This window comes from Plutella xylostella, chromosome 10 (assembly GCF_932276165.1).
Source record: "Plutella xylostella chromosome 10, ilPluXylo3.1, whole genome shotgun sequence".
In the NCBI taxonomy this organism is placed as follows: domain Eukaryota; kingdom Metazoa; phylum Arthropoda; class Insecta; order Lepidoptera; family Plutellidae; genus Plutella; species Plutella xylostella.
The window spans coordinates 4,480,556-4,501,616 of NC_063990.1; the positions used below are offsets into that span (position 1 = coordinate 4,480,556).

Here is a 21,061-nt window from a genome sequence, read left to right on the forward strand (position 1 = left end):
CGCGTCGGTCCTACATGGGCCCGCCTGCTCAGATACGGCACAATCACATACTCTCAGGTTCATTTGTAGGTGCTGCTTTAGGTGTATTAAATGTGGGTAGGTAGGTACTTAGTAATAGAGCTCTATTATTTTTTCCTCAAAGCAGTCAGTATAAGTACCGATTAGGTTAGATAACTCGTGTTTATTGTATGATCAATTTGTAGTTAACTATAGCAATCAAATCAAATTGTTTAATTTCACTTAACGATACAAATAAATATGGAATAGACTTGTACAAATAGAGTAAACATGGTGTGATCGATATGAAGCCGGTTTCTTATGAATTATGTAAGCGAGTGGAACCCTCCTTCCGTTCCGAATAACCTCATTATTTCCGGACTTTGAATACATTGCACCCTGAAACCTGGTAAAATATTAATTTCCGTTTATTAATATTAAATATCTGTTAAACTCGAATTCAATATTCAACAAAGAGCTACCTTCTTACACCTAACTTTACTGGGAAAAGAGCAGTAGGATTTTTTTAGTACCATATTTAAAAACAATAATTCAGAGGGCTATTATTATAAGGCGGAACGTACGAGTATAATTTACAGCTTTTTCAATTTTTTTTTTCAGTTTACGGTACAAGGCCCTAATTAGTTTAAAAAATAACCACGAACTCAGTAATCTGCGTTTAGCAGCTGCGTGATAGGTAGATGAAAGAACTTATTTCTTAAAGAACTTTAGTAACCGACCTAGCTCTTAAAATAGGCAATCAGAACGCAGTGGTTCAACATACACGACGCGACGCTGCATGTTACTCTTATGGATGATCTGTTAGCAGAAGGTTTAAGAAAGCTGTAACCGTATGAAATACCTAACTAATGACAGTATTTTGGGTCTAGGAATAGAAATAAAGACGTGACAAGTAATTTTGTAAGTTGATTCGGTGTGATGGATGATACAGCTACGTGGGCAACACGGATGTCCTCATAGAAGTGAGGATAGGTCGACAATGGCCGCGTCACACCAATTTGCAATGTGACACACGATACGCCGAGGATTTTAAATCGTGAATTACGTAGGAGTTGCAAAGTATCGCTTGGAATTTACATAAGATGGTGTGTCTGGCTGCAGAATTTATAATCATTACACATAAATAAGTAGGTACTTACTTCTAGTAAGACTGGTCTAAGTTGGCACCATTTGTTAGAACTGACTGTACCCCAACCATTTACAAGAATTTACGAATATTTTACATGTAATGAGATGATAAAATTATAATTCTGTAATGTAATTCTGTTGGTAGAGGTGCTCCGAAGCGTAAAACATTAAGTATTGCAGGCACTTATTTGTTTTATTACACTTTAGCAAAAACGTATGGACTTTAAAACTTCGCCAGTACTCAATGAAAAAATTCCAAAGACATAGCACCGAATCAGGTAACTACTCCTAAACGGGAAAGACTATTCTGCAATATTGAAGTAGGTAAGTTCATTAAAAAATGGGGCCATTATTGGTGTCTGCATTTTCTGAGTGGAACTTTTTTATTGCCCGCGAGTTTATTTTGGCATGCTATTACCATGTGGACTACTACCAGTTGTGTATCATTCAATAAAAATGTTGATAGACGTACATAATTTAACCTTGCTTGGCTACGCCAGTGCCGCGTAGCCAATGATTAGCTAAATTAGTTTTCTATTGCTACGCCGTCGTAGCACAAAATAACAATAAGTCCTCTTTTTTCAAATTTTAACGTGATATAAATTTTTATTAATAATTTGTTTTAGTCTTGGATAAATTCTAAAGATTTATTTCAAAAGATTGCAATAACGTTTAAAGTATTATATGTTACGTACGCCTATCGCTAACCATAAATTGATAGCAGGTCATATTCTATGAACGAGGCATTTTTCCAGGGTAATCCAAGGACGACTGGTGTACCAGGCAACAAGATCATTGCACTATTCAAAAGAGGATAAAATATATAGAGTAATTTAAAAAAAATAGCATAAAAACATTGAAACCAAGGACGACTGGTGTACCAGGCACAGCCATACTTGATTATATGTGATAATTATATATCTGTAGGAAGTTTTTCACTGCAAATAATCAGATTATCATTCAATTATTTCCTTTTTAAAACAATACCATTTATTTTCCAGTCGATCGAAGCCACCCGGCCACAGCGGTCGCTGGGCGAGCCGTGCGCGACGGGCGCGGACTGTGCGCCCGCGCATGCGCGCTGCGAGGCCGGCGCGTGCGCGTGCGAGCCATACTACGCGCGGGCCAACGCCACCACCTGCCTCGAATGTGAGTCATTATGAGGCTATGATACATACCTTAGTTATAAGCTGACGGGCCTAGCACGGGGTGCAAGACGCGCACATCAAGACGTGACATAAGTTTTCCGTCGCACTCGCGCTCGTGGCCACGCGATGTGCTCTTGTCACGTCTTGATGTGCGCGTCTTGCGACCCGTGCTAGGCTAGCTGATCACGTATAGCAGGCTAGCAAGCTGTAGCTTAAGAGCAATCGTCCAAATAAAAATGCATTAAATCCCCCCAAAGCTATAATCTCCGTTAATAACAGCATTAAGCGTTGCAAACGTTCCCGTCCACTCCGTCTGCGGTCCATTACCATCACTCACCTGGTGAGTGGTGACCCGTGGCCAAATCTGTCTAATGCCAAAATCGGCCAACACCGTTGTACGTCTGGCCGCCTGGCTGGCCAATAATAATACAGCTCTCGATTCGATTCACATCGCTCTGTTTGGATTGTGCATTAATACCCGCAAATTAAACTACTTTATGGTCATCCACTTAGACCCAGAGAAAGAGTGACGGTGAAGTTTATTTTCGGCAGTCGGAACGGTTTGTGTTGAATTTAATGCTACTCTATAAAATAAATGCAGAAAAATTATATATATAATTAGAATTACACTTGACGTTCTAATATTACTCTTACAAACTTTTCCCTTCCTTTGTGTGAATCTGAGAATCAAAAAAATCGGATGTCGTAATGGACGCAAGTCGTGACATGGCTTTTAAACAAAATGAATATTTCCTTTATTGTACTTTGTGGTAGAGCTTTGTTACAAATATAAAGAAATGCAGATGAAGAGGTTATTCTAACTACAATAAAGATATACTTTCACTCTTCATAACTTTTAAGTGCCATATGCGATTGTGTGCAAAACAAACTTCAATTGTGGCCACTGAACTCTCTTCAGCTTTGATTGCTAATGTGTTTTTAATGGATTCATTTAACCAATTTTTAAATCGGTTTCACTCTCTAGAATCTGTCTTTTATGGATTCATGGCGCCTTATAAATAAACTCCGTGATCGTGAAGGTGGTATTATTAAGACACAGTTTTCTAGACTGTCGGTCGATTTCTTTAAAGTTGAGACCGTGACTGCAGAACAGTGTCAGACAAATGGAAACCGACAGAGAGATGTTATCTCAGGATTCGTCGCACGACAAAATCGCGGACACTACTTTACTTAGGTATCCGTAGAGAAACATCTCCACTGTCTCCGTCGCTCCATTTTTCTTTTAAATGTATTAACTAGGTACCTACTTTCAATCTTTATTGCTACTTTTATAATCATATACTGGATCGTTATCCCACGCTTGCCTTCTTTCCAAATACTACCTACTTCTCTACCAAATTAGGCATGGTTGTTTTCATAAGTATGGCAATGCCGACAAATTTATTAACTCTGGAGAATGTATGTTAATTGTTTACAAATTTGCCTACTGTTTGATGTGATACAAAAAAATATGACCAGATCCAGAGTCAGTTCAGTCGTAAGTGCCCGTAAGCACATAAGAAGAGGCACCTACCACCTAATCAATCTAGACACAGGAATACTAACGCAATATCTACGATTCCCTATAATATTTCTAATAAATGTAAATTACCGTTTAACCGGACATACACTTCGTTTTGTGGTATGGCGAACCTGCCTCGCGGCGGGAACGGTGGCGGAGGCGGATGCGGCGTGCAGTGTGTAGGTAAGTGTGTAACACACTTCTGAACTGCGACCGCCTACCTGCGCGCGCGCATCCAGTCAAGCTACATTTTTGAACCGGGATAGAACTCGGGACCGCTAGGCGTCAGGCCTACACTACATCTTAATTGCTATAATAATAACTTTATAGACTGTACTTTTCTTCTGCATTATGCATTAATTTACGGCACGTAGTTGTAAACGCTACTATACTGGGAGTAAGGTTAATCACTTAACGCCGTTATACATGATGGCTTAGTTAAGCGATGAAATATTATATTAATTTTGAGAATAAGGTTGGGTAACCATGATTATTATACCATGATTGTAACTTTACCGTTTCTAATATTGCTAAGCATAGGTCATAGAATACCTAATACGTTACAGACACTATATTCTGCCATCATCTACAATAAGAAGTTTACCTACACAACGGCCTGTAAATGTACCTTAGTTAGCTATCTAAAAAATATATAAGCAATATATATGCATATTTTACCACGTCTACACTATTAATTTCACCCACTAATAGGCTGGCTGTTAATTTCCTTTAATTAGCGAGGAAAATTAAGCCGCAGGCTCGTATCCGTTGCATTCAATTTATCGAAGCTCAAATAACCTCGGGCAGAGCCCGCTTTTACTGCTTCAGAAGAGATAATAATCAGATTTACCTACATGTTTCATTAATTAAATAAATTTAATACTGTACCTATGCAGCTTAGAAGAAAATGGGTTATGGGACTTATGGCTTATGGGTGTTTTGGCAGAAGGGTTTTTATTTTGTTCATTTCAACTCCTTACGAAAACTACGTGTCTCAGATACGGAGGTAAATGCAACATACATAATTTAGAACAGACTCAATTTTTCATCGTTTTTTTTTATTATTTTTCAGTAGAGATTTCAGTCAGTAGTGGTCAGTCGTAAAACTTGTAGTTAGATAAGTAAATAAAGTTGTGAATGTGATCCACAAAGTTGTGAAGAGCTAGAGTTGCTATAGATTGGCAAGTTGCTTGGCGACCCTCCTTGCGGGGTGAAAGACGCGGAGAGGACGAGGTACCCAAGACGACAGCGGGTAGCGGGAGGGTAGCGGGGAAGGGCAACGCGTGCACTGCATGTCATTGTTACGGCAGTCTCGGCCGCGCAGCCGAGGCGGCCACATGTCTAATATAGTCTGTCATAATTTGAGTGCGACCCACATGAGATCATTGATTCTGAGACCATTAGTCTTAGGATGAGTGTTGAGGCCTTTTTAATATTATCATTATATTATTATTAGGTATCTATAATTCGTCAACAAAATAACGTTAAAAACAACAAATCGTATAATGTCTCAATATAGGGGCTTCTTGTAGAACAGCGTACCGGATCAGTCATGCTACGCGGCTAAAGGTTGGTACTGCGCAGTCAGATACGAAAAAGTAAACAACAAAGACGAAGAGTCCATATGACAGTGCGTCAGTTGTCAGTTCTTGTAACTAGGAAAGCAACCAAAATTTATGTGATTTAATGAAAGTAATTAATGAGCAAAACACAGAGAAAAATTACAAAATTGATGAAATTTTGAAAGAAAATGGTCATATCGTGCTTCGCCTACCCCTATACCACCTGGAATTAAATCCTATTGAACTTGTGTGGCGGTACGTGAAAGGCGAGCTCGCAAGAACGTCGATTGACTCTAACTTAGATAAAGAGATAAAAGACTTAGAGTTGCTTTTCTCTAATTATTCGCCTAAAAAGTGGAGAAATTGTGACGACCATGTCATAAAAAATTAAGACGAGTATTATAAATCTGATAGAGTATTTGACGATGTATTGGACAGGTATGTTATTGTTTATTTATAATTTATTGTAAATTAAACATAAATTGGTTTTTGTCTTAGATTTATAATTGAAGTTAATGAAAACGATGATGAAGATGAGGATGACGACGACGATGAACAAGTTCAAACAGAGAGTGAACATGAAAGTGACATGGAAATTGATTTATAAAATAAAACACTTTTACATAAATAAATTCAAATTGGTAGATATTCTGAAGGTAAACATCCAAATTTTAGCCCCTGTTCCACAATGTCTGGTTAGTCGCTACCTGTCGGATAAAATACATGCTGTCACTGTCTAAAAAATAATAACAGAAAGTGACAGCATGTATTTTATCCGTCAGGTAGCCACTAACCAGACATTGTGGAACAGACCCTTAATGCTGTCAAACTATAAATTTTAAGCTAAATATGACATTTACGGGAACAGTCATAGAATAAAATTTTACTTACGTCAGAAATAGTTACAAGCTATCGCGAGATTAATCCGGGCACACTTTTCTACGTGTGTAGCATGTCGTGCTACCTCGCCCCCGCCACTTCTTTCACCCCGCAAGGAGGGTCGCCAAGTAACTTGCCGCATTATAACCTCCAGGCTCTTCGGCGTCATTTCCAAACTAGTCCTGCTACCAGTCCGAACCAGGCTAAGTATAGTCTAGATATGTTGGTGGATATATCTGTGCTGTCAGGCTGTCAGACCAAGTTGGAGCTAAGGGGAACGGTCGTGCGTACTCATCACTTTTAAACTCGGATAATGATACTAATAAAATTGTTACGTCCGCCAATACGTAGGTATAATTGTAAAGTTGCATGCTATAAATAAAAATAATTGGTGAAGGTGTACTTAAAGCTACTCACAGTAATCTACAAATTTAAGTAAGTATATCTAGGTCCTCTACATGACATTTTTAACGGTTATCGTGTATCTAGTATGTATGTGTATGTTGAAGAATAGTTATGTACTTATGTATGTTTGTAACGAATAAACACTGACAAACTAATTGATTCACCATTATTATGCTGCCTATCCCAGACTTCTAATAGGCTTTGCTACTGGACTTCCAACGAGAAGCGATGCAATTTTTGTGCGAAAAATACAGTTGGTAATTTAAATAAAGTACGAGTAGGTAACAGAAATTTCAATACTTACCTTCCGAACTGTCTTATATTCCGTATAAATTAATATTAATTGGTTTACATAATTAATTGATAACTTTACATAATTTCGAATAAGTATCGTAAATCTAAAATTGTTTACTTGAAAGCCTAAATTAAGCAATTGATTACTTAGTTCTGGAAAGAGCTGTCGTTTTACGTTTAGCATAAATTAAATTAAGATGTTATGCAAACAACTTTACTGTACTGTGCCTCTTTGAGCTTTGCCGGTGGTAGATTGGTCGGGTAACGCGCCCGCTTCTCACGACATAGATATGCCAACAGATTACATAGTGAGGAAACGTGAAGGAAACATTTAGATTGAGCACATCTGGATGTGTGAAAAATAGCGTGGTCGAGATTATGGGGATATGCACAAAAGTTTCATTCATGTGGGCCAAGTGCAGGAATCAACACACCGATACACACCCTCGCGAATTATTTTTTCATGATGTTCCGTATGTTGGCTATCTTATCTTTACAGTGCATTCGGGTATAGCACTATCAGTATCAGATTAAATGATTAAACCACTGTTCGTAGCTTGAGGTAGGTTGGTACTTCAACAAAACTGTAACAATTTGGCCGCCATTTATACATCTTCAACTCGTAATTAACCTAAAACATGCACAGTGGCTAATGTCGCACGCACCTTATATCTTTGATCTCATCCACTTCTTCTGCACCGCGGGGCAGACAATGGGCCACCGATTTGAGCTTATTATTACAAAGACGTGGTGACTGGAGTCTTCGTGGACACGCATGCGTGACGTGTAGGTACAGGAGGCATACTCTATACTGATAAAAAACAAATGAATGAGAGATGCCGTGCAATCAGCACGTTAATACAAAACGAGATAGAGTCGTGGCTCGCGCAGCATAGCTCCGAGACTTTGTTTTTCGTCATATAGAGTGGTCCCCCGTACCACCCCGTTCAGCTGCGGAGTGCGGAACTCTTATTAGCCCAGATATGCATGGCAACTGAGTGGCCGGCGGAATGCGATGAAATAGTCAAATTTTGGCACCTGAGGTCTTATGTGAAAATATAGATAATCTTTCAAACAAAGGATGAGTAGTATAGAGCAAGCAAGACATGATATAAACGACCAACCCAACTAATAGATCTGATAATCCTCTGAATGATACTTTTCATAAAAAGTACCTTTGTGAAGTACGAGTAGTTAAGATGAAATATTTCATAAGCGTTTATAAAATCAAAAGCCAGCCGCACAAGTACGTAGCTTCTCGTACTTACTATAAATAAACACCGCAAACATAAAAAGGTTAACCACAACATCATAAAATATTTCTGCATTGTCCGCTACTCTTAAAATAGTTCGCAGAAGCCGCCACTGCCTGAGGCTCCACAACACAGAGTAGGCAACAGACTCATGCTGATGCACTTGTAATATGTGAGTTCAGAGGAGGTAATAGCGTGTTTTGTTTCCGTGCAATATTCGTAGAAGGTGATTCAGGGCTCGTATGACCGTAACCGTTATGACGAGCGGAGACCCGAGGCGATTCGCCAGCCATAAGTGCATGTCATAGCTAAAGGAATCCCAAACCACAGAGCTTCATCCACTTATCACTTCGACACTTAGGTACGCTACGGAAATCCTAGCTTATAAAGCAGATGAAAACTGACGCAAATTGTATGACCCACAATTCCTATATTGCCAACTGTGCTAGACCAAATCGACCTTGACTTTATGTCTGTGACCCAGATCATAACTGAAGATACAGATTGAAAAGACACGCACATCGCGTCATTATCCACGGATAGACAGCCAATATAATAAATGGGTACACCATTATACGCTTTATCAGAGCCGCTGTGCCGCAATCTCTGAAAAGAAATTGAATGATAAGGTTGATAATATTTGAAAAGCTCCTGATGCGAAGCATAATGACACCCAGTCATGCAATATAATTATGATATCTTCTGAACTTCGAATACATGCTTAAAGACATAATTTTATTCACACTTATATCCTAGTATCCATAACAATATTACTCAATCGCTTTACATAATTATAATTAATTAGGTAAACCAACACAAGAATAATAATCCTTAGTGACTTTCTAAATATGTTTTTGCCTAAATTGGTTATCTAAGCTATTATTGATAGGTGTAAATTGTAAATGTTTCCCGATCGGACACATTAATTAAGACATGGCGCGGAACTGGCCGCGGGTGCCTCTTTCTTTTTTAGACTTGCTAATAAATCGCAAGGAAATCTAATTAAATTCCTCATGTATATAAATCGCGTGCATAATTAATCGTTGATCACCTGTTAATTTCCTTGTAAACAGGTATTTTATAATTTTTATACCAATAAATCATCGTTCCTAATCCATGAATACAAAACAAGCGGTGTAGCGGAACAGCAAATAAAATCCTTTGAGCGACAGGTGTGCGTTGCGGGTTGCGTGCTGTTATTTGGGTCTTTTGACAATAAAGTAATGGAAATAGAACTGTCTGTTAGATGCTAATCCAGTTGCTACACGTACATTTTGTATCTTCAAAATAAAACGCTACATACGTTGCATGCATAAGTAATCTACCGTAAATAATCGAACGGAACCCACCTACCATTCAAAGAATCCAACCATACACCTACATTTTCTAAAGTGCATATTATGGCTGTTTTGTATTATTCTGAAATTTAAGATTCTTAAGCTTAATGGCGACCATAGAAGAAACTCTTCCATCACTGGGATCGATCTTATTATTTGGCTTCCTAACATAACAACAGCATTAAAAATATGTATAGGTACAATATTTTTATTTTTATATGTGGTCGGTAGCTGGGTAGCTGACATTCCCCAATGACTATAACATCATCATCATCACACCACCTCCCCCACTTCTCTTCATGCTCAGATTCTGATTATCATCCCCCAACCACCTACCTTCTCTTCATATCTCTCCTCTTGTTGCAGCGATCCTGCTGGGCTCCAACTTCATCATAACACAACCTACCTTATATTCATGCCATTCCTCTTGTTGAAGCCACAACTGCAGTCAAGCCCCTCATCCTCCAACCTCATCTCATAGCCACATTACCTTCATGCCACTCCTGTTTGTTGAAGCCACCCTACTGGGCTCCGACCTTGCTCCAACCTTATCATAACATATCCTACGCTCTCTTCATGCATTCCTCTTGTTGCAGCGACCCTTCTGGGGTTCAACCACAACATTCCATAACCCATACCATACCATAACACAACCTACCTTCTCTTGTTGCAGCGACCCTGCTGGGCTCGGAGTGTGCGGTGTCGGAGCAGTGTTCACTGAAGGTGGCGTACAGCGCGTGCCTCGAGGGCGTGTGCCGCTGCACAGACGGCCATCTGCAGTTCAGGAAGCACACTTGCTTGTCTCGTGAGTATTTGTTGAGTTACTATTTACCATTCCACGGGAAACAAACAAAAACTACCTTACTACGAATGTAATAAGGGTTCTGTCAGATGTCTTTTCCCGTGGTTATAGCGGGTTACTTTTTACTAATGAAAACGAACGAACGAGAGTCGTGCAATTGGCCCGTTTACAACGAGATCCTGGCTCATGCAGCAGCGGCGCTTCGAAACTTAGTTTTCTTAGAGTGCCATGGACTGACTACAAACCCCTGCAGTTGGTTTGTGGCTGGTGTTATTGTCTCGGAGTGCGCGGTGTCGGAGCAGTGTTCACTGAAGGTGGCGTACAGCGCGTGCCTCGAGGGCGTGTGTCGCTGCACCGACGGGCATCTGCAGTTCAGGAAGCACACTTGCTTGTCTCGTGAGTTGATATTGTATACCTTACAGGGTTTTGAAAAAAGGGTATACTAAGCCGAAAGGGGGTGACTCAATCAATGGGTCATTTTGATCAACTTTTGTTCTACAAGTTTTAGAAACCACCCCCTTTCGGTTTAGTATACCCTTTTTGCAATAGTATGTATACTGAAGAAAATCGAAGGCACGAGAGCTGTGGCGTAATCGGCACGTGAGGTAGAGTCGTGGAGCGTGAGCCCGCAGCGCTCCGGAAACTTCGTTCGTTTTTCGTCATATAGAGTATCCATGGACTGACTACAAACCCCTACAGTTGGTTTGTGGCCCGTGTTATTGGGCTCAGAGTGCGCGGTGTCGGAGCAGTGTTCACTGAAGGTGGCATACAGCGCGTGCCTCGAGGGCGTGTGCCGCTGCACCGACGGACATCTGCAGTTCAGGAAGCACACTTGCTTGTCTCGTGAGTGGATACTTTGTTTGCTGCTGGACTCACCAGTGTAGGGGTTCAGTAGAGACCCATAAAGTCGGCCACCCTCCAGTAGTCGGCCCTTTGGGTTTAAAACCGTTAGGAATAGCGTAATTGTTCATGTTTTGGAACGCAGCTATGATCATAGGATTTACTGGTTTGTGATTGTCTGATAGCTAATTTTATTATGATATCTAATGACTTTGTCCGCAGACTCATTAGGGTTTACTTAGTTAAGGCTAGCCAGAACAGTTTATTTTTCGAAAAATGAAACCCTACTTATATTTTGTGCTTTCTTTAATTTTAAAGACTGATTTATCTGCGCACCAAATCTAACAGTATAGAATATTGATGGTTAGTAGCAATAACTTTCAATTTCACCAGAACTGGGCGGCGGTATCAGTGATCGACCGTTCAACCACGTCAAATCACCGCAGTCTGGGCCGCCCGGGCATTTACTGGACTAGATCGAAATGATAAGCTGCCGTATAATTCTATCAAGCCTAGAAAATGAAAGTCCTCAATGCCTGTATTTTCTCTTTTATTTTGCGGCAGCCTGTTTTTACCATAATTATGCCTATAAGATTTTCTACGATTAACCACGGTAGCATTAAATTGGGTACTATTAAGGTAAATATTTTAGTTTTTCATAGTAAAGTACCTAAGGAAAGCTTAATTGAAATTCCTCGTCAGTTGATTCCTTAATAAATCGCAAATGCTCATGAGAAATTCTAACTGGATTGTTCGAAAACCATGTGAATGCTCTTATTATGGGCCATAATAAAATAATATATGGTCTAACTGTGAGAATCGTGCTACTTATCAAGTACTTATATACCTAGCCATATATCGCTTCGATAGCCGAGAGGCTGAGGTAACAATGAATAACTGGATCGGATGTACCTACAACTACTATACTTAATTGTTTTATAAAAGACTGAATTTCTCAACAATTGGGTCTAATCTAATAAAAGTTATGTTGGTTTGATCCAAAATATACCTACTTCAGTACTTATTATTGCCTACCTGCCGACCTACGTAGTTAAGTGTACCGGACCAGTTAAATTATCACTTAGATTCCTTGATAGAGTTAATAATCATAAAGAATGTACTTAGAGCAATAACATGTGAAACCCCGGACGGTCATTTACAACTGTACCAGGCCAATGGAGCAGCGACAGACCGTATGGCTACTATTGAGAAAATTGCTGCCTACCAGCTGCCATGCCATTTGTTTGCGATATATATCACAAATTACTTGTAATAACTGATATTTCTCGTAATAAACTCGCAAATTGCGGTATAATCAAATAAAAATATGGTGTGATTTCAGCCGCGCCGCCGGGACACGTCTGTTATAGCAACGAGCACTGCCGTCTGTGGGACAAGGAGAGTCACTGCGAATTCGTCATACCGAACCTCTTCGGGAGGTGTGGCTGCAACCCCTCCTTCAGGAAAATTGGCGACAGATGTGTAGCGCAAAAACCTACGTATCCTACAGAAGCTGTCATCGCCGAAGAAGACCCTACCGTCGCGGATGTATCGAGTAGTCCGTCTGAGAGAGTAGCAGCAGCGGCACAAACTAACGTCAAAGTTGGTGCTGATGGGACAAAATATGAATTTTCTGAACTCGACGATCCTCAGCCGAGCAAACTGCCGCTGTCGACGAACAAAAACGACGTCCTGAGCACGCAAGAAGACAGCCCGCTCATGCAGGCTGTCATGAAAGCTCCAACAGTGGAGCCGGCGAAACGGCTCCCCATATCTATCAGGAAAGACGGGGAGCCAAACGAAACTATGGTGGGCGTAGATGAGCTAACAGCGAACCTTCACGCAAACGATCAGCCAGTGTACAGAGTGGTGACACAACCGACTGTAGACAAGAAGACGAACAAGAAGAGTGGGTCCAAACTTCATCAGAACTCTGGGAAGCCTTACAAAACTGGTCATCAACAGAAGAAGTCATCCTTGAAAGGTAATCAAAATAACATCATAAATATTCACATTGAATACAGCTTATTGAGATTCCTTATTATTCGGTATTGTGTAAACATTTAGCTAAATTATTAACATTGTTCCACAGACAAGCACCGGACCCGAACAGAGTCAGTCCAAGACCTAGGGCCAGTGTCTCTGGGCATGCCGTGCCTCACTGACGCCCAGTGCCAGCAGATGGACGCCTACTCGCGCTGCGCCAACAAGCGATGTGACTGCGCCTACAGAACCAACTCCACCGCCGCCTGCTCAGCTAGGAACCGGGGGTGCCTGCCCGGGACCTTCCAGGTGAGGAATAAGGCTTTTTAATTTGGTAGTATCATAATTAAGCGGAGAGTAGGAATTTATGATATCGTGTCTGTAAATGACGACGCATGTTATAGTTACTTGATGTATGTAAGTAGGTATATAGTTAACTTAAGTGTGTATAATTAATTGGACATTGGTGTTAAAAGCACATTTTTACAATTTAAGATGGTATAGGTAATTAACATGCACATGCGATCAATTAAAGCGATTCAAATTATTCAAAGCGATCGCTCATTAGAATTAAATGAAGTGTAAAAATAATTGTAACAATGATTACAAGTATTTGAAAGTAAGTGACAAGAAAACAAGCGTCTTCGCGGAAACCGGAACATTTCACAATATGTGAAACATTTCCAATAAGGAAAACTTCATGCATCAGGCAGGTATTATATATTATATAATCAGGAGTTGTTGCTGAATGTACCTAGTTAATACTTTCATACTTTCACCTGGTTAACTGCGTTCCCGTTGTATGAAATGTAAGTGTTAACGAGTGTTCGATGTAGTACTGTACGACTTATGACTTATGAGTAGTTATGACCCATCACGTATCAAAAGTAATAAAATAACGCAGAATGCAGAGTTCTTCGAATTTCATTGACTTGCAGTTGCAATAAAATTCCTTAACGGTATTCTATAATATTTGCTAAAATCATAACCAATGTTTCCCGTTTGTCCTCCAGTGCCGATCAACAGGTGTCTGCATCAGCTGGTACTTCGTGTGTGACGGACGCAAGGACTGCCCTGATGGCTCGGACGAGACCTGTGAAGGTACTGGGAAAGGTAACTGTCTGCACACTTCCTTTTACCGCACCTCTTTACACTTCTGTTAACCTGGTATTTCTGGTGTTTCGGGAGAGTTTCGCAATGTCTGGATAAAGGTTATCTGTAGGATAAAACTCATGCTGATAATATGATTTTTGTCACACCGATAGCTAACTTAATTATATTCGGACATTGTGTAACCGACTCTAATAATACATTTAACATTAAATGTTGTCCCGTCTTTGAGGAGTTTTTAGCTTCCCGGGTCAGTCTTATGGAGCATAATGGTAATCCGGAAGAAATTATGCTTTTAGCACCAGGCCCTTTCAACTCAATTGACTCAAGGCTATTAGGGGGGTCATGTCCAATAGCGGACCGCAAAGTTCCTTATACCAACCCAAATAAGAATCTAAATAGCCACACAGCTATATGCGAGCAAACATCTACGAGAATACCAATATTGATAGTTTAGTTAGGGCCTTTGCTGCGTGCGTGTTTACTTATGGTTCCTTACCAGGAAAAAAAATCTTCCAAGCTTTCCTATCTATACATATGTCTAAGCCACCTGAACCATAAAATTACCTAGTTTTGCTGGCTGTCGGTGGATATCGAAACTCGCTAGCTGTATTGTTAATACGCAGCAAAAGAAAAATAATTTGGTTTTATTTAGGTATTTAAAACCTCTATTCCGGGAACATAAAAACCTTCTATCGTAACCGTTGCACGTAGGTAAACACCTAACTTCATTCCAGACGGCACAGGCGAGCGGTGTCCCATGCACGCGTTCCGGTGCGGCGGGCTGGGCTCCAAGTGCGTGTCGCGGGCGTCCCGCTGTGATGGCAAGCCGCAGTGCCCAGGCGGGGAGGATGAGAGGAATTGCCGCGCTACTAGGCGTAAAGGGTGAGTTGCTTCTGCTGGTTTATATTATTATAAGCTTAACTGTTGGTCGACTGAGTTACCGGGATATCGGGTAGGTGGAACGCCATTCAATCGTTTAGCCTCATGGAGCGCCAAACCCCTTTCTCCTCAGCCTTCCTCGTCCAGCCAATACCAACCACCTGTCTAAGGTCGTCGCCCTTCAGTATCTCTTTGAAATGGAGATGGAGATGACAATCAAAATAGGCGACCGATTTGGCTACAATAGCTGAGCATTGTGATGGGAACGTGAAAGAGAGCTGCGCTGCGACCAAAGACTTATCTTACCAACTTATTAATGTTTCTACGTATCAACCAGAGATCAATTACAAAACGCTGTGACGACAAGGGTGGCCGTACTCCAACCATCTAATCACTTAATATTTTCTACTTCCAGTTGTCCCCGCCACACGTTCCGCTGCAACTCGGGCGAGTGCCTGCCGGAGTACGAGTTCTGCAACGCGGTGATCTCCTGCAAGGACGGGTCGGACGAGCCGCCGCACCTGTGCAATGAGCAGTCCAGGTGAGGCACCTCTGATGATTATTATATGATGTATAGGTATAGCTAAAGGCGTATTCTAACGGACGGAGGTTGGATGTCGGATACCTGGCACCATCCTGCTGATTTAACTGAAAGCCATGCTTGGTTTGGTTCTTCATAATGAGTATGAAACAGTTCATCGAAAAACTCATGAGCTGTTAGCTTACAGAATTTCGCCTACAACATACGAACATTCATTTGTCGTAGAATGTGGTGGGCGAAACGTTCGTTGGTTATTTCACTCTGGATAAAAACACAGTTAACTACACACACAATTCACCTGAAACTCACGAGTCTTACGACCCCAACGGCACGCAAGTTTTTTATTTCAACTCCTTGCATTTGTTTTGCAGATGGCGCGCAGCAGACTTCTGCCCGCTGCGGTGCGGCAACGGGCGGTGCCGCAGCACGGCCGTGGCGTGCTCGGGCCGCGACGGCTGCGGGGACAACTCCGACGAGATCGCCTGCTCCGTCTGCCGTTAGTATTACATACCTATGTAGCAGTCTAGTAGCTAGTCACTAGCTTGCTATCCTAGCTTACAAAATTAGCCTCGTGTATCCCGGGCATAAGGGTGGGTCCCCAAGGAGCTTAAGGAACTGTATTTGCGGCGACAACAGCGACAGGTCACACTAGGGCATGCAATACCGCAATACCGGTATTCGTAATACCGGTATCAGGGACAAAATTCCCGCTTTTTTCAATACCGGTATTGAAAGTTAATACCGGTATTGAAGTAATACCGGAATCGGACTCCTTTAGGCTATAATAAAGCGATTAAGATATAGTATTCCAATGTACTGTGAAAGCGCACTTGTTTCCAACCGTTTGATGCAGTTTTCGGCCGTTTGATATCTACTGTTGTCCATGCGTAAACGGACACTGGATGTAAAAATAATAATTCATTGTAAAATTTAAACTCTAATACTCAATTCTCGTAAAAAATTATAACAAAAAACTGAATTTCATCGCTTTTTCTCGTTTTATTTTGACCTATACGACCTTTAATCACAACATATGCCATTTATTACAAGAAAATCTAATACCGGTATTAATACCGGGATCCCGGTATTGAGTTGCAATACCGGAACTCAATACCGGTATTGAAAATAGTTCCGGTATTGCATGCCCTAGGTCACACTGAATCGTCTGCCGTTAGTATTGGTCTCTATTTGAACTGCCATCACATAGTACGAATTTCAGATTCGGTAGGTACTTTATTGACGGTTTCATAGAATTAGCAAGTACGTAACATAATAATGAAATGCATAATGCCTATGACCTAAGCCTACACCAGCTATCACTAGGTCAGGTGATATATCGTAATGTTAGCTCCACTAAAACAGTAGAATCACGGTCGCAGTATGAGGAATCAAGTCTAATCCAGTAATCCTTATTTGGTTGCTACCTACATACAACTTCACCTACACCTACAGTTACCTACCAAAAAAGTCCTAACTTTCATATTTTGCTCATTCCGCCACGACTCCACGAGACCAGACTATAAATATGCATCACATTCTATCAAAAGGCGTCCTCATTTTTGACAATAGAAGCATGTCCAATAGAAACAGATGTGTGAAAATATGCATGCTATGAAATATCAATTATGCCGTTATGCCCAAAATTAAAAGTCGCCCACCTGGCAAAATATTATGGCTTATGAAGACAATACGTTGTAAAAGGTACAGTTTTTTTATTTGCACATTCATAAAAAAATAAATCACACGGTCTAACTCTGTCATATCCCAGTATGTTTACGACCTCTTATAAAAATCTAAACGAACAATTACGATGCAGGTATTTGAAGAATGTGTATTGTAAGTTTTTTTTTCGATGAGGATGTAATTATTTCGGTTAGTAATGCAGTACCTACATAATTATGTATATGAACATAATTACATATAATCTATTTATTCACAGGATGCCCGGCACCACCAAACCCGGAACTGCTGGCGTCAAATAAGTAAGCAGGACGGAACCTCTTAGAAAATACTCTAATCGAACGAGAATAGGTTTCAACAGGATCTCAATTTTGCTGCGAAATTGACAATGTATTCAAAAATAAGTTTTTTTTGTCTAATCAATATGGAAATCAACTGCGATTGGTGTAGCTCGCCGTATATTGGATTTGAATACCCTGTCCCACAACAATGATCTACCTGCCTATTAAAGAAATCAAGATACTCTAAAACTAAGTAAGACTGAGGAGTCATACTCTGATTTATTTTTATAAAATTAAAAATAAAGATCTTTGTAATGTAAGTAAAAAATATGTACATAATACTTCAGTTAGAAATAAGTAAAATGAAACAAATAATTAAGTATGTAGTAGAAATTAACTTAGATATTCAGTATACACCATATTTTAGCCAAAAATATGTGCAGTATGCATTATTTATTGGTCTTGCTAGCCCATGTTTAGATATAATAAAACCAACGATATTAGTTATTCAAAATCTACCACAAAAAACCATAACAGTTCATAGAAATTTTAGAAATCGAGCGTGAGTGCGAAAATTCGACATAAAAATATCAGTTTTGGTAATTTTTATGTTTCTTTTTCAATTGAATAAGATTAGTTAATGGCTAAGTGTATTCGAGTCAAGTGTAACTTAATGTATTATAGCGTGATTGTGTGTGATTGTGAATATTTATTAAATTAATTATTAAATACTTACTTGTTTTAATGTCCCAAAACCTCAACTGCGTGGATGTACGCACCGAGGCATACGTTAACCATAAAAAATACCATTTTATTTAACTTTTTTATTTAATAAATTATATATTTTTTGTTTAACTAACGACTTTAAAACAGTGATATTTAAAATACCTTTTGGAGTCTGTTATTTTCATCGTAGGCACGATTATCGTCGTAGAAACATAATTTATTGACATCGTAATAAAAATAAATATTATATTATCTAATACAGCACTCGTATTTTTTACTTCATAATGCGATAACATATTTTTATAATACTTATTATTTGAACATTCAATGCCCCATTTTGATAGGCTACTTAAAGCAACGATTGACAAGTACGAGAAACAAAATCGGAGAAGCAAAATAATCATCATCATCAGCCAATAATCGTCCAAAAGGCCTACCACGGGGTGCAAGGTGCAATCATAGGAGTCTCCTAAAAACTACTGGGCATAGTCCTATGCCCAACTGGTAGTTGACGCATTAATTGGCAAATGATGATATTCTGGAAACTAAAAGTTTACAGTAAAACTTTTCACAACCATGGAATAAACATAGGCTTAAGTCATGTTTATTTAACTGGACTATTTTTAACTTAATTGACTGGTCATTGAACACAATCTTATCAACATAGCACTAGTATTTTATCACTACCTACGCGCACTTAAATACTCAAATTTATTAGAGAGATCTTTTCCTGACGTATTTAAATTAAAAGGTAAGTACATAAGTGAATACTGAATGCAGCAATAATTTAAGGGGTACCTGCCCAAGTCATATAAGTGAAGTGGATGAAGCCGAAGCAGAGGCCTTGGAGGGGTACACTACGAACAACAGTAGCTGGAACGCTGCTATGAGGCCACCCAGGAAATTCGGCAACTGAAAAATGCAATAAAATGATCTGTAAGAAAATTATAGGTACAAAACTTGATGGTGGATGTGGAAGGGTGAGTATAGATTGTGATGGCAATCCTTGGGATAGTACTATCTCCTGCAATCGATGATTATGGTCTGATGATGATGTATATGATGATGAGGAAGAAAATAATAATTATTATAATTATTATAATTATTGCATAGATATGTAAATAATTATCAAGACTTAAAATGTGTAAACATGCACAAAAGGACATGATTGTAGAGGTGATTTAAATTTAAACATACACACCTGTATAAACATATCGTCAATTAGTTTTCCATACATATACCACATGGTGCATACAATGAATGACATCAGTATCATGGGGAAAGGGAGACACTCAGTGTTTTGAACATGTATCACATGCAACAACTTGGATAGTGGAGCGCCGATAGTGAACAGAGTCAGCACACATGCTAATATACCTGAAATGAAAATAATGTGTAAAACTTTAGACAGTGTACAAAAAAGTACAGTATGAAAATATTTAAATAATAACTGCATGGCAATATGAACTCACCTAAATTGTCTTTCACTCTAAAATAGTTAGTGTCGACTATTGTATATTCAGTGACTGTCATGAGGAATATCAATAGAAGTACAGCTTGTTTTATCACACTGCGCTTCTTCTGAGCATATAAATAAAATACTACGGTGTAGATTACCATCAGGGTAATACCAATAATATTGATGCAAATTAAATTGGCATCCGACTTGACAAATCCATACAGCAGCCAAACTGCACACCTGAAAAAAGAAAATAAACTATTTAATTATTGTATTGCAACAAAAAGCTTAAACTGAACTTATGTTCATCACATATTTCATTATGTGTGTCTGTTTAGTATACTATAGGCACCAAAAGTGCCCAACAAACTTTCTTATTTCTAAGTCCTTTTCTTCACTGCTCCAGTCTAGCAAAGGTTAATTGCCGATGAGATTAATACAACAACAAAAACTAATAACTTCGCCAATATTCGGACTTTATTCAAGTTGGACAAAATAAAGTAGCAACTGCTTTCTGATGTTTATTTTTCTCATGATTGATTTCAGTAATAGACGCCAGAGCAGCAAAAGCACCAACTTGCCCCCAAGATGACCCATTTTTTCTTATTTTCTAATCATTTTATTGTTGGCTATCTCATTTATCGATAGCGAATTCAAACATATTGTAGGATAGAAATAACTCACGAGGCGATTGCACTGATGAAAGGCAACGGGGAGGCATCTCCTGTGGACCGGTTGACCACATACTGCTTGCAAACTAGGCTGAAAATGAGACGACGAGGTATTAATGTTATCAAAATAAGAAAACAAAATTATTATAAGAATTTTAATACTTACGTTCCTGATAGGAACTGTACAAAAGTTGCTCCTATTGCCACATAAACAATTAAATTTAACGTATCTTCTTCTTTACGCATTTTACTTTTATCAATTGTTAAAATTAGTTAGATAAATTAGTGTTTTTCATGCTGAAAATACTAAATTTTAAAGAAATGTAGCGAATATACAGCCACGAACGAAAAATATAAACAAAACAATTGATGACTGACAGTGACAGATGACAGACGGAAACGGAAAGAATCTATGACCAAATGTCAGCCCGACCATAGAGTAAAAATGTAAAAGAACCTACGTACCTACACTGGGTAAGTAAAGTCACTATCCTCTACAGTGGCGCCGCCGACATAGCGCACTGAGCATTTTAAATCGAG

General features: G+C 39.4%; 2 protein-coding genes across 3 annotated transcripts in view; one reads left to right on the plus strand and one right to left on the minus strand.

Moving 5' to 3' along the window:
• Nucleotides 1–18,396, plus strand: part of LOC105385378 — a 38,538-nt gene extending 20,142 nt beyond the window's left edge. The window contains exons 2-10 of one of the 2 annotated variants that reach the window (XM_048623476.1): nucleotides 2,148–2,295; nucleotides 10,220–10,351; nucleotides 12,531–13,172; nucleotides 13,281–13,480; nucleotides 14,185–14,272; nucleotides 15,019–15,166; nucleotides 15,579–15,704; nucleotides 16,076–16,200; nucleotides 17,644–18,396. In XM_048623476.1, the coding sequence (XP_048479433.1) occupies nucleotides 2,148–2,295; nucleotides 10,220–10,351; nucleotides 12,531–13,172; nucleotides 13,281–13,480; nucleotides 14,185–14,272; nucleotides 15,019–15,166; nucleotides 15,579–15,704; nucleotides 16,076–16,200; nucleotides 17,644–17,690 (1,656 nt within the window). In that variant the 3' untranslated portion in view covers nucleotides 17,691–18,396. Of the gene's footprint in view, nucleotides 1–2,147; nucleotides 2,296–10,219; nucleotides 10,352–12,530; nucleotides 13,173–13,280; nucleotides 13,481–14,184; nucleotides 14,285–15,018; nucleotides 15,167–15,578; nucleotides 15,705–16,075; nucleotides 16,201–17,643 lie in introns of both variants that reach the window. The other variant, XM_048623475.1, reaches the window with a different exon arrangement.
• A 100-nt stretch (nucleotides 18,397–18,496) lies between these two features.
• LOC105385380 (sugar transporter SWEET1) lies at nucleotides 18,497–20,915 on the minus strand. The gene is made up of 5 exons (XM_011555745.3): nucleotides 20,688–20,915; nucleotides 20,535–20,612; nucleotides 19,864–20,090; nucleotides 19,593–19,768; nucleotides 18,497–19,303 (listed from the first exon to the last, which is right to left on the minus strand). Exons 1-5 carry the CDS (start codon nucleotides 20,765–20,767, stop codon nucleotides 19,199–19,201), a joined length of 666 nt encoding a protein of 221 aa, XP_011554047.2. The 5' UTR covers nucleotides 20,768–20,915; the 3' UTR covers nucleotides 18,497–19,198.
• Between the last annotated feature and the right edge of the window lie 146 nt (nucleotides 20,916–21,061).